This window comes from Chlorocebus sabaeus, chromosome 14 (assembly GCF_047675955.1).
Source record: "Chlorocebus sabaeus isolate Y175 chromosome 14, mChlSab1.0.hap1, whole genome shotgun sequence".
In the NCBI taxonomy this organism is placed as follows: domain Eukaryota; kingdom Metazoa; phylum Chordata; class Mammalia; order Primates; family Cercopithecidae; genus Chlorocebus; species Chlorocebus sabaeus.
The window spans coordinates 66,312,547-66,325,528 of record NC_132917.1 but is presented as its reverse complement, the minus strand read 5'-3'; the positions used below and the strand labels follow the sequence as shown (position 1 = coordinate 66,325,528).

The 12,982-nt window shown below is 38.2% G+C and overlaps 1 protein-coding gene across 2 annotated transcripts in view; it reads right to left on the bottom strand.

The window, feature by feature from the left end:
* Positions 1–12,982, bottom strand: part of MEIS1 (Meis homeobox 1) — a 138,258-nt gene that overhangs the window by 96,807 nt on the left and 28,469 nt on the right. For both annotated transcript variants that reach the window (XM_007970426.3, XM_007970422.3), the window contains exon 7: positions 11,892–12,003. In XM_007970426.3, the coding sequence (XP_007968617.1) occupies positions 11,892–12,003 (112 nt within the window). The remainder of the gene's footprint in view (positions 1–11,891; positions 12,004–12,982) is intronic.

Here is a 12,982-nt window from a genome sequence, read left to right as displayed (position 1 = left end):
TTAACCCTGTTCCCAGGGATAATAATAACCAGCGCAACTACAGCATCCTCACCCCCATTCCTGGCTTCATATGGAGGAAGAAAAGACTGGAGAATGAAGCAGACCCACCAGAGAATGGTCAAAAGAAGGAGACAGACAAGTGAAGAAAGGCCTCATGGCATTACCAAAACTCAGCACCTTGGCTCACATCAAAATAGGCTGTCATTCATTTCAACCGTGGAAATCAAGACTAGGTTAGATTCCAATGAGGTAAAGTAAGAAAAGGTTGAATATGATTACAGATACTTAGTCCAATCAATCAAATATGTATCAGCAATTCTTATAACTGCAGCATTGTGCTAGGAACTGGGGAACATGAGAGGAGTCCTACAGATGCTGTCAAGGATGCCAACCTGTGCCATCTCTCTGGACTCCCTGTGTGAGGACAGGAGGAGAATTTCTTTCAGATCTTAATGCCAGTCAAATCGATTATTCAGAGCTACTTCCATGGATGTTGTAAATCTTGTAATTAATTACATTTCAGTCTTTGTTTTAGTTGCTAGGAAGCTCAGGGCCAAATTAATACCTATTTCTAGTAATTGTACACGATCTTATAATTTATATTGCTCAGTACTACCCTTATTTCTTGGCTTTTTGTTTATTTTGCTTTCCATTCTAATTTGTTCATCTACACATTTTTTATCCTATTGTATACTATAAACTTTTATTAATTTCCTTAAATACTTTCTTAGAATGAGAGGGAGAATATATATACAAATATACATATTTATATTTATGCATAGATAAGTATATATAATATATAAATATGTTATTTATAAATAAATAGATATTTATAAATAAACATATAAATACAAATATATAACTATATAAACATGTGTATTTATAAAATAAATAATAGATGTGTATATATTTACATCCATATATTTATATGTATATGTGTATATATATGCATTTTAAAATCAACACATCCTTTTCTCCCAAGGTATTAAAGTATAAAAGGGTGTCAAGGTGCTACCTGTCCTGGCTGTCATAGGTAGTAGGGGCACTCAAGGAAAGCGTCAAACTACAACAGTAAATGCTAATAACCAAGCAACAAGCCCATTGACAAATTCAATATTTTCTGCATTCACTCTTTAATTCCCTTTTTCTTAAAAATATACAATTTTTTAAAATGTAAGCTTTGCTATGTAAGGTCATATTCTCCTTTTCTTCTAATATGGAAATAAGCAACGGGAAGTTCTGCTGTCTTCATTCTTTGTTATAAAATAAAGTGAGCAATGTTAGGAGGGAATGCATATGAATTGATATTAGTAAGTGGGAGAAAACCAAACTAATTGTACTAATCAAATAGAATGCTTTTAGGTTAAGTAATTATGTAAAACTATCTGCAAGACAGAGCTAATCCACAAAGTCAGACACTTGAGCAAAACCCAACTTTACCAACTACATTTCTGGGACTAATCAATACAAGAGGTAGACAATGCCTACATTTTTTTTTTTTCCTAAGGAAAATGCTTGGCATAAATTTACTGTTTGGGTTAGTTTTTGTTAGGCCAACACCCAAAGCCTCTACTACTACTATTCTTAATTAGTGCTATCACCCATGAGAAAGAGAAATAACTTTTGGGGTAGAGCTAAATGTCACAATTCAGCGGGGGTAGAATCATGCCTGCTACTGAGAAGGGCATAGGACATAAAAGCATCCTCCCAGGGTAGCATAGTTACCCTTGCTACAGGGTCCTGTCTCAGAATTCATCATCACTTCAACCCTATCATCCCTCAGATTCTGCTGCTGGTCTCCACCCATCTTCTGTTAGATGCCCACTGTGGGGCAAAGGGTGGTGTCCAAGCGTAGGAGTAGGGAGAATAGGTGATTAGGTGGATGGCATGATTTAAGGTCAAGACCTCCATACACATGTGTTCTACATCCATGTATTCAACCAACTGAGGATGGAAGATATTTGAAAAAAAAAAATGGATGATTGTATATGTACTGAACATACACAGACTTTTTTTCTTGTCATTATTTTCTAAACAATACAGTATAACAACTATTTGCAAAGCATTTACCTTGTAGTAGGTATTATAAGTAATTGAGAGATTATTTAAAGTATATGGGTGGATGTGCATAGGTTTCATGCAAATACTATGCCATTTAATAGCAGGGAATTGAGCATCTGAAGATTTTGGTATCTGGGGGTTGGAGGGAGAGGGTCCTGGAACCAATCCCTGGGGGATACCAAGGGATGGCTATACATCCCCAAATCCACTTAACTTCTGACACTTAAGTTTGGAAGTTGTTAACCTGGGCTATATAGACACCCCCTCAAGGGAGATCCATGGTTAGAATTCAGGGGATATATATACTTAAGATGGGGAAAAATTACATTTTTATTATCAATAACTTCAATTAGAATTAGCATTTCCTTCATGCATGTATGTAAGTAACAAACCAACCACAGAACTATTAGCAGGACCTGTAACTTTGTCCCCAATGGAAATCATATTTGCATATCACAATACAGTTGTTACAAATATCTTAAAACATGATTTACATTTATCACTACTTCAAAAATTCAGCAGATAACAGAATTACTACTAGATCTTGTTATTTAAGCCTATTAACAGAGTATATATATATAATTTTTTTTTTTTTTGAGATGGAGTCTCACTCTTGTTGCCCAGGCTGGAGTGCAATGGCACAATCTCAACTCACCGCAACCCCTGCCTCCCAGGTTCAAGCAATTCTCCTGCCTCAGCCTCCTGAGTAGCTGGGATTACAGGCACGTGCCGCTCCACCCGGTTAATTTTGTATTTTTAGTAGAGATGGGGTTTCTTAATGTTGGTCAGGCTGGTTTTGAATTCCTGACCGCAGGTGATCCGCCCACCTCGGCCTCCCAAAGTGCTGGGATTACAGGCATGAGCCACTGCACCTGGCCTTATATTACTATTTTACAACTTGGCTTTAAAAAATATTTAGATAATTGAATTTTAATACAATTCATTGCCCTTGTAGTCCTATGGGTTTTATTTTATACATTAATAAATATATTACTCTGATAAGGTATCCATTGGCTTCACCAGACTGCCAAAGGAGTCCTGTCCTCCTCAAAATGTCAAGATTCCCTTGAAGAAGATCAAGCTGAGTCAGCAGCCAGGTGACTAATGGCGGTGAAAGCAATGATGGCTCCAATGGTTCAGGCAGCAGAGGCACTGGCTGGCTCATGGCAGTGTGGAAAGACTGGACCAAGTTTCCAAGAGTGGGCTCTGGAGCCAAGTCCATCTAACAGGGCCCCATAGATGTTGAACGTCTACATCTACCAAGGTAGATCTGTCCCTTGCAATTTAAACCTAATACCCACCACGCTGTATGCCATCCAGCAGGCCTGACCACGGAGTTCACCATGTCTGGGTCATTGGCATGTTGTGAAATAAATACACTCACGGCTCCCTAAGAATATCCAGTATTTAGCAAATATTTTACTTCGATATGCTTGATGTTCTTGGTAGCACACAGGAACTTCCTAAGGGCAAATACTATGACCTACTCATTTTTATAGCTCACACAGAGTACCTGGCACACAGTAAGTGCTTAATCTATTTTTGATGACTTGACCAGAATGTATAAATTTACATTCCCATCCCCCCCTTAAACACAACTCATGATAATATTTTGGCTCATCCGCAGGAGAGATTATAATTCTAAACTCTTTTTATCTCCTTGGGCTATGTTAAATGAATGCTTCCCTAAAATTAACTTCCTCACTTCTGCCTTGCCAAGAATGACACCATGTGAAGAATCTACCACCTGAAACAATGAATTCTCTCCTCATTTATTTCCTTGAGTAGAAACTGAAACACATGTTTAAGCTGTGCCAGGCTGTGTGGTGGCCCTGGAATGCCTGGGAGATCTGACCTGAAAAACAAGTTATTGCTTACAGTTTAAAACCCAATGCAGACTCAAGAGAAGATGGGAAAGTGAGAAAGGATAAGAGAATGAAAAGGCCCTACATAAAAACTGAATTAAATAATTACAGAATAAGACCTGGATTTTTAAAGCTAATATCTCCATTTTTATCATTAACATAAAACAATACAATGCAGGGTATTAATAAGATGTGGAACATATTTCTCTATATGTGATGTAGTTTTGGAAAATACTTTACAGTTTTGAAAAGAAAGAACTGAGTATTATGAACAATTAACTTCCAGGTCCATGAAAATAGAAAAGATACTCCACTCTCACTGAAAAGCGAATGCCCTTCTAGCTAGGGAAGCTTTCTCTAATTTACAGTCAACTGAGTGAAACTGAAAAGAAGATACTTTTTACAAAGTTTTCATGCCTCTGGCTGCAGAGCTAAATGATGAATTGACATAACATCATTATTCATATACTTTTTTACCACTTATTTCTTATTTTAAAAAATTGCATGAGTCTTGGGAGACAAAAGTAGTGAATTCTAGGAAAATAAAAGAACTGGTGTATAATTTTAGATGTGTATAATTTTAACTGGTGTATAATTTTAGATGTGCTACAAGTCACACCAGAGTTGATATTTCTTAAAAAATGACAACAACAACAAAATTTTAATCCATCACTTGCAACCAAACTCCAGTATCTGCACAGTATCTGGCCAGTAGACAGATGTCAGTGACATCACAAATCAAGTGTGCAAACCAAAGGGAAAACAGAATTGTGACTTACAGGTCACACAATAAATATCACACCTTTTAAATTTCAAAAACAAGAGTTCAAAATTTGATAAGAAATCCAGACCATGAGTTCACACATAAATAAAAATGAGCAATCAACAGAAAATGTAAGAAATGACTCTGTTGACTAATGCCCTGTCTTTTCCAATTGAGGGTCAGAACTATTCAAACCCAATCACATGAGGATGGAATCAGTAAAGGTCAGTCAAAGACAAGCTGAAACTCCAACTGTCTAGCTGACCTTCAGAGCTTGTGACAAATTGCTATCAGTCAATGTCAACTAATGACAGGAGCTCTTTGGCTAATCAATTGTTCTAAAAATGATCAAGAAAACTACTCACAGGACAGCTCATTTTCACATCAATGCCTGTGAAGTATGAAAAGCTCATTTTTTGAGTTTTTAATAAGCTCATAAGTAAAGCAGTTACTTGGTAACAGAGGTCACCTTACGGAAAAAGACAGAACCTTTGTCTGTCTTTTACATATTCTTTTATTACCATATTATAGTAAAAATATGTCACAGATACGCTAGAGGGCTACATAATAAAGTAGATAACACTTCATCCACTTTCAGATAAATACTTCTGAGTTGGAAGAATATCTCTGCTCGGCTGTAAATAATTTCAGACGCACTTCTTGGTTGTTTGAGACGAAAAACAGTGACCTGAAGTTTACTGCTGATGCTGCCTAATAATGAGAAGAGGCACTTTCTATGAAAGTGCTTATGGCCCAGGTCGTGCCCCGAAATATAGTTACTACTTTTAGATGATGAAGTTATTTTTCTTTAAGATGGCCTGCTTTCATGATGCTAGAAGTCAAGCAGGTGGAAAACAGAACACTGTTACTCACATTTGATGAGTCAATAAAAGGAAAGGTGAGTATATTACAGGGTGTTCTTGGGAAAATAGTTCTCTGTCTCTACATCTCATTCAACATGTTTGATAAGTTAATAATATAGACTTTTTGATAACAGGCATTTGTGGAGCATAATAACTTCCCCTTTCTTTTTTACACCTGACTTTTCCCACCAGGAAATCATTTTCCTATTCTGCCTGCCACTGCATGCAAAGGCCACACTTTAATTTGCAGGTCAACATTAAATATAACCAAAGGAACACACAGGGCTGCGATGCTCTAAGGCCTGTGGTCACAATTATATTTTACTTTTCTCTCCTCTCAAAAGTGTATTAGTCAAAATCATTACAGTGCCATTGAAATACAAGAAGTCCCTGGAGAGGTACAGGCTTAAGAAGCAAGTATGAACAAATAAAGATCATTCAAGTCACTGTGACCAACAGACAAATGAAACAACAAAAAAATAAAAATCACCATTTGTAACCATTTTCCTTCATTTTCAAGGTTCTTAGGTTATCATTTTGTTTGTAAAATACATTGGATGTTTTTTTTAAAGAAAATTGTTCCAAAACAAGCAGTATTAACTTTGTGTTTTCAGCTGAAAAGCTGCAAAGTGACAGCAGTTTCAGATTACATCCTGAACCTGAGTTGCTACGGTAGTTTTTCAAATTAAAATATCTTCTGTGGCCTCAACCACTCTCGAGTTGTCCATAGGAAAGAAATAAAGGAGGGAGGGCAACACTTAAGCCGAGCTATAATTGGAAGTATGTGAAAAATGAAGTGTCAGTTTGGTCAATAAAGGGCAAAGGTCAAGGGGAACTGCAGCCCAAACTCTGTGCAAAATGTGCTCATTAAGACATCCAATCAGAGCGCTCCTTCCCACCTATCCCATTATTCATCGGACAGCTGACTGTTTCAAATGCCTGGGTTCGGGCTGTTATTACTTTTCTTCTTCATGTAAAAAAGGCAAGTGGTATATAAATCGTTGCTCAGTCATCTGGAACATAATGTGGCCCTTCCCCACCTCCCTCGCCCAGTGCTCCCCATCCCCTCTCAGGCCGCTCTGCCTGCTGGCTTCACAGGTCTGGAACAACTGCCTTGAGATTCCCCTCAGTAATAAATGGAATTGCCTTCTGCCTATAGGTTGCCTGGACTCACACAAAAGCTGGTGTAGAGGGGGATGGGGCAGTGGGAGGCACTGCAACTATTGATACATTATGATAGAGAAATGCAGTGCTTTGCAATTATTCTTCTTTAAAGAAACATCCTGGCATGCTGGTTTTGCCTTTTTTTTTTTAAGTGGTACTATTGTTATTCTGAGTCCTGCCCCCTAAAGGAGAAGTTCATAAGTGGATTTTTGAGATTCCAGCAATCATTGAAAACCTTTAGGGTTGAAATGTTTTCCATCAAATTTCCATGTAGAAATAATACTTTTTCTTTATCCTCACAAAAGAGGCAAATATGATGAGTTTTAAGTGGAAAATGTTCTGCAAGAGCAATATCTTTACTTGTTCCCATGCTTCTATTCTTAATTCACTAAGTCTTTGAATGAGTGAAATGATATAGGCTCTTAATACATAATACCAATGAATCATATCAGTCACCATGCTCCCTTTGTAAATACTTCATTCATCATTCTACTTAGCATGCAAAACTAGGTTCTCCTTCCCCAACAGAACATTACCCCTCTGAGTCTAAGGCGATTCTGTCTTATGCATAGCTAGGTCACCACTAGGGAGCACAGTGCCAGGTTCAGTACAGACAACTGGGGAAAGAGTTGTCAAATTGGTTACAGAAAGAATGTCTGTCAAATGATCTGTTTCTCCAGTAAAGCAGTGTATCAAATAGGACATCATAGTTAGGAGCTTGGGCTCTAGAGTCAGACTGCATGGGTTCAAGTCCTGACTCGAGCACCAGCCAGTGTGTGGCCTTGGACAAGTCTCCTTATCGCTCTGAGCCTCTGTGACCTCACTCGAAAAGTGAGGGGATGGAAATACCTACACTGACTGACAACCCTTCATGTTCTATTTTATTATCTTTTTACCATCATTTATTTAGCTCTCTTAACTTTAAAGCAAAAACAGAGACCTGTTCAAACTCAAAAATGTGGTCAATTGTAGTTGGAGCTGCTTGAGAGGCATAGAGTGGCTGCGGCAGGCCTCTGGGGAAACAGCAAAAATCTAGGGGAAGAGGCACCCGATTTGCTTGAAGTTCTCCCATTCCAAAACACACAGTTCCTAGAGAAGGCTCTGATTATGGTCAGGCGGGCAGCCATGCACAGTAGGATGCAAAAGACACATGAAAGCCACATGTATCTGCCATCGTGTACCTCCCGTACCTATGAGACACTACTTGGCAGCCCTGGAAACAGACACCCCATCCTAAAGCAGTTACAAAGCCAAGAGACCCAAGATCCCGAAGCTGACTTTGACAGTTACTCTTCAATATTTCTGAGCTATTACTTCTTCCTCCTGTGAAATGGGAAAATAAAGCAAATAATTGCCAGGGATAAAATAAGGATTCAATCTGGTATCTTTGGAAGTACTTTGAGGAAGTTATGGAGTAAACAAAATCAATGTTGTAGCAACAGCAACAGAATCCCCAACGAAACACAGATGTGAGGCCCTCCCTCTTAAATGCCAATTGAAAAGGACTTCACTATTAAAGAATCAATCTCCTGCAAGGAGATTAATATTGAATATTACTACAAATATTAATATTGAATGGAAGTAGATATCATAAAAAGAGTCATCACGATGAATAATTTGAATTGAGGGAAAGATATATTGTGCAAATCATGAATAAACATTAAACCCCTGAATAACAGTACCTTGGTATTCTCTTAATTACATATCTTATGTACAGTCTCTTTAGAATGCCCATGATTGGATTTTATATTTTTCTTTTCCTAGATGGAGTCTTGCTTTGTCAGCCAGGCTGGAGTGTTATGGCACGATCTCAGTTCACTGCAACCTCCACCTCCTGGGTTCAAACGATTCTCCTGCCTCAGCCTCCCGAGTAGTTGGGATTACAGGCACCCACCACCACGCCTGGCTAACTTTTGTATTTTTAGTAGAGACGGGATTTCACCATGTGGGCCAGGCTGGTCTTGAACTCCTGACCTTGTGACTCCCCCCACTTCGGCTTCCTAAATTGCTGGGATTACAGGTGTGAGCCACTGCTCCCAGCCATGGATTTTGTATTTCTTTTTTTAGTGTTTAGGTAAAAATGTGTACTAAAAAACTCTTTCACTGATCACAACAGCTACTAATTCAGCAAATTATCAGGTACTCAAAATTCCCCAAATTGCTGGAGCTCTAACCAGAAACTCTTACTGTATTTTGAAATCTGTTAGAACATTTAAAATTTCCCACATAACTTATTTCATTTCAATTACTTTGAAAGTTCAAAAGAATAGGATTCAATTGAGACATATATATATATATATATATATATATATATATAGCCTGTTACATGCCTCCACTGTGCAGCAGATAAGGTTATTTAACAGAGTACTAAAGCCTAGGGGATTTCTTTTTTGTTATCTTTCCTTTCTTTCTTTCTTTCTTTTTTTTTTTTTTTTTTAACCACAGGTGCCATAATGAAGTGGTAAAAATGGAAAAGGAATGAGGAAAAAAGAAATGCAGTACAAATAATATGGCAGAGAAAGTTTTAAAATATGTATTACTCCTGTCTGTGGGGGAAACACCTCTTTGGATATGTTCTTGACAGATTGAGTTATTTCTGTCTATTGGGTATGTATAAAGACATATTTATGGATTTATAAATCTTTTGAAGAGGGCTGTTATTTACCCAGTTGACTAAAATGGACTCAAACTGTGTAAATAACTATTTAGGACATGTACTACAGGCCAAATGCTGGCACAGCTTACACATCCATGCCTGCCAGAAAAGGCAAACAGGGAAAACATGGAAAAGCCACTGTGCACAGTTAATCCGAAGGCTGCACAAAGACCAAGCTCTGCAAGTCTCAGGGATGAAAAAAAGGTTTAGAAGGGTCATGGTTGGCATGGAAATGTGCATAAGTTGTTGCAGCAACACTTTCAGGCATCATTCTGCATTTATCAGGAATAAATTCCACCGCCAAAGAAAACCCACAAGGAAGGACGAGTAAGACTGAAGGTGGGGCTCCCAGCAGCCTCTGTTATCAAGCACAGAAAGGTGGGGTAGGGGAAACCAGCACAGAAAGTTTCTATTTGATGACAGTGGAAGTTATTGACTGTAGTTTTTTAGTAGAGAGATGAGGAAAGAGGGTCTGATGAGAAGAACCTTATTTAAGTAATTGGGAAACTGGAAGTTTAGTCTGACGCTCCACTGGGACCTCAACAAATCACTCAGCTTCTTCGTGCCTTATTTTTCTCCTCTATCAGATGGGGCTAGACCTACTTAATCTGCTACCCAGGATTGTTTTTAAATGATTCAGCTGAGATCATTCAAATAAAATAATTTATGTGTAAATGCCTTAAAAACAACTAGGTGTTGGACTCAAATATAAAAACATAAAAAGAAAAGCTATAGAAAAAAACATTCTAAGTGGAAAGTTAGTAATGTGAATAACATGTAGTTCCTAGTTACAATCAAATTATTAAATAGGCCTTTGGAGAACACTTGTCGAAGGAAGAAGCAGCGTACAACATTCCTAATTCCTTGCTACAGCATGTCAGAGGGGAAGAACTGGTAATGGGCATTTGCTATCCGAAAATCCTCTCATCATACAATGTTTGAGAAAACAGATGCATTACAGTTTTAAATTCAAGTGCATTTCCGCAGTTTGCAAGCCTTCAGCGCAGCAGCTGAACTATCTACCTATTCTCAGATGATATCAGTTTTGAAAAGCAAGAAATAAAAAAGAAAAAGAAACAAGCCAAACACTAGGCTGCGACCCCATGTAGCAATTTTGGGCTACAGGAAAAAGAATTTAGATTCCATTTACACCTTTTCGAAAACTCATAGTGTAAGTAGAGTTATGAAAGTAAGGCTTTATATTGAAAGTGCTGACACCACCTTAACTATAGCGCTCTGAACAGCAACGCCATAACACATATATACACACACTTGAAAGAAAAAAGGCCCCTTGGATTTATGCTGCATATCATTTTCCAGTAAAAGTCAGAGGTCAGAGGTTACCTGTTTCTGCCTCAGCTCTGAACCAGTTTACTATTCCGGGCTCCGTTTTTACTAGGCTTATAGTTGTGATGAAGTCAGCAACTTTTCTTTGAACAATAAAATGTCTCAAATGTTTAAAATTATATTTGTAGAAGTTATTCCCGGTACAAACAGCATACATGTGCCTAACAAAAATTAACTTTCCTGTTTTTGTTTTCAAATTAATCATGCCAGATTCATTGTAGACTTTGCAATTTTAATTGGTAGAGCCCAACTAAGTTAGACAACAAAATTCCTTTGTGGTCTAAGAGCACTCCAGTGAAACATGATCATAAAACCAGATTTTAAAGTATGTACCTACTGTGGGCTCAGAGTCAACTTCAATAAAACAGCCCTTTTATATTCAGATAAAGAATTCTCTTTCAAACTTTAATTGCATTAATGGAACACAAAATCCACACAGTGGGCTCTCAAGAAAAGCAGTACAGACATTTGAATACTCATTCGCCCTTTGGTTGAAGACTAGCTTGATGTTTAAACTTTATTTTCTACTATCTGTAGTCAAACATGCATAATCCATGGACACTGACATACACATAGGTATGTGCATTCACAGGACAACACAAATTAACCTGTTATCTTTCCATGTCTTCTGAAATTTTATTTAGTCTGGCTTTTCAATGAAGTCAAGCACTTAGGAGATTCAGATAAGTAAAACCAGAAATAAAATGGCTTCAACCCAGGGAAGAGGGAAGCCAAGCATGTGCTACTAAAGGGCTCACAGCCTCATAACCATCCTAAGACATCGTTAACTTGGAATCCTAGTGGGTGTTTCTTCATGAGCTCTTGAAAAGCCTCTGAGGGCACGTAGTAATAATACTTTTTATTTGTATAGCAGGGTATGAGTGGCATACTATGTATTCACATTCAAACTTCTAAGCTACTTCTCTAATCTTGGCCTCAGTCAATTCACTGACCCTGTTTTATGAAGCTGGCCAGGTGACAGGCCAGTTAGGCAGCTGGAATGGCACAGAAGAAGTACAGGGTCAGAGAATAAAATAAGATGAGCTGATTCTCAAGTTAAAGGGGGTATTTCTTCTAGGAAAAACTGTATACATAGTAACTCACTAGACATTTCTGATTTTTCAATCCTTAAAAATGAAACAAGTAGCAAAAGAGAATAACATCTCCCCTACCTTGCTCACTGCTGTTGTCCCCACTGTGTGACGTGTGGCCACCGCTGGAAGGGCCTGGGGTTCCTCCTGAACGAGTAGATGCCGTGTCATCATGATCTCTGTTCCAAGAGGGCTGTGGGGGCACAAATCAGAAACCCAAATAAGAGGCATCTGTGAACCCTTATTGGTAGGATTCCATGGCATAATGACAAAGCCATGGAGGGCTGGAGCACATAACCATGCCACCTTTCCCATCCCCCTTCAACCATGGCTCCAGCTCAGAGCTGCATTGGCACATTTATAATTTGCCAGTTTCTGCTTCCAAGCTAAAATAATATCTACAAATAGTTATTCTGTAAGTAATTGCATGCTTTATTACTAAGGAAAACAAAAACATTCCAGGCAAAGAGGAAAACAAAATGCTGCCACTGATTCTGACTCTATTTTCAACATCAACAAAGCCTCTGGCACAACAGTCTGCTACTCTGGAAATGCAAAATGAGAGTGGTGGTCTATAACACTGTGGGTTATAGGGGCCTCTGATTCATCCTAGAAGACAAACATGGCAGAGCTTTTAAGACCTCACAATTAGGCCTGGGTCCATAATAGCTAGTATGTGTCAGCTGTTTGCCGGATGGTACATGGCAAATGGACCAGGCATAGGGACAAAAAAGGAATGAGAATAACAATAGATTCACATGGACTGTGTACACTCAGCCCCATGCAGAGCCTTCTTGTACTATTCAATGGAAAACAGATGTTGCTTCTTATCACTGGGTGCATTTGAAAGTAACATTCAGATAGGAAAAATTGGCTGTAAATTAAATTCTTGAGGAAAACAATCATGGCGACACTTCTCCCAAATCTCCCTTTATCACCAGAAAAGATTTTAATTAGCTTTTAGTGCTAGCTTTCAAAAACAGCCTCATGAGTCACTGGTCATCCTGCACAGTAGGAATGATGCAAAATACAAAGCTGGTCCTTCACTAGGAAGTGATATTTATCTTCAAGATTATTAGTGGGAAAGCAGGATGATCTCGTATGTAAAATATGTATGCATCATTTCAATCATATAAGGTCATGCTTCATGACTATATAGTAGTAGAGTTTGC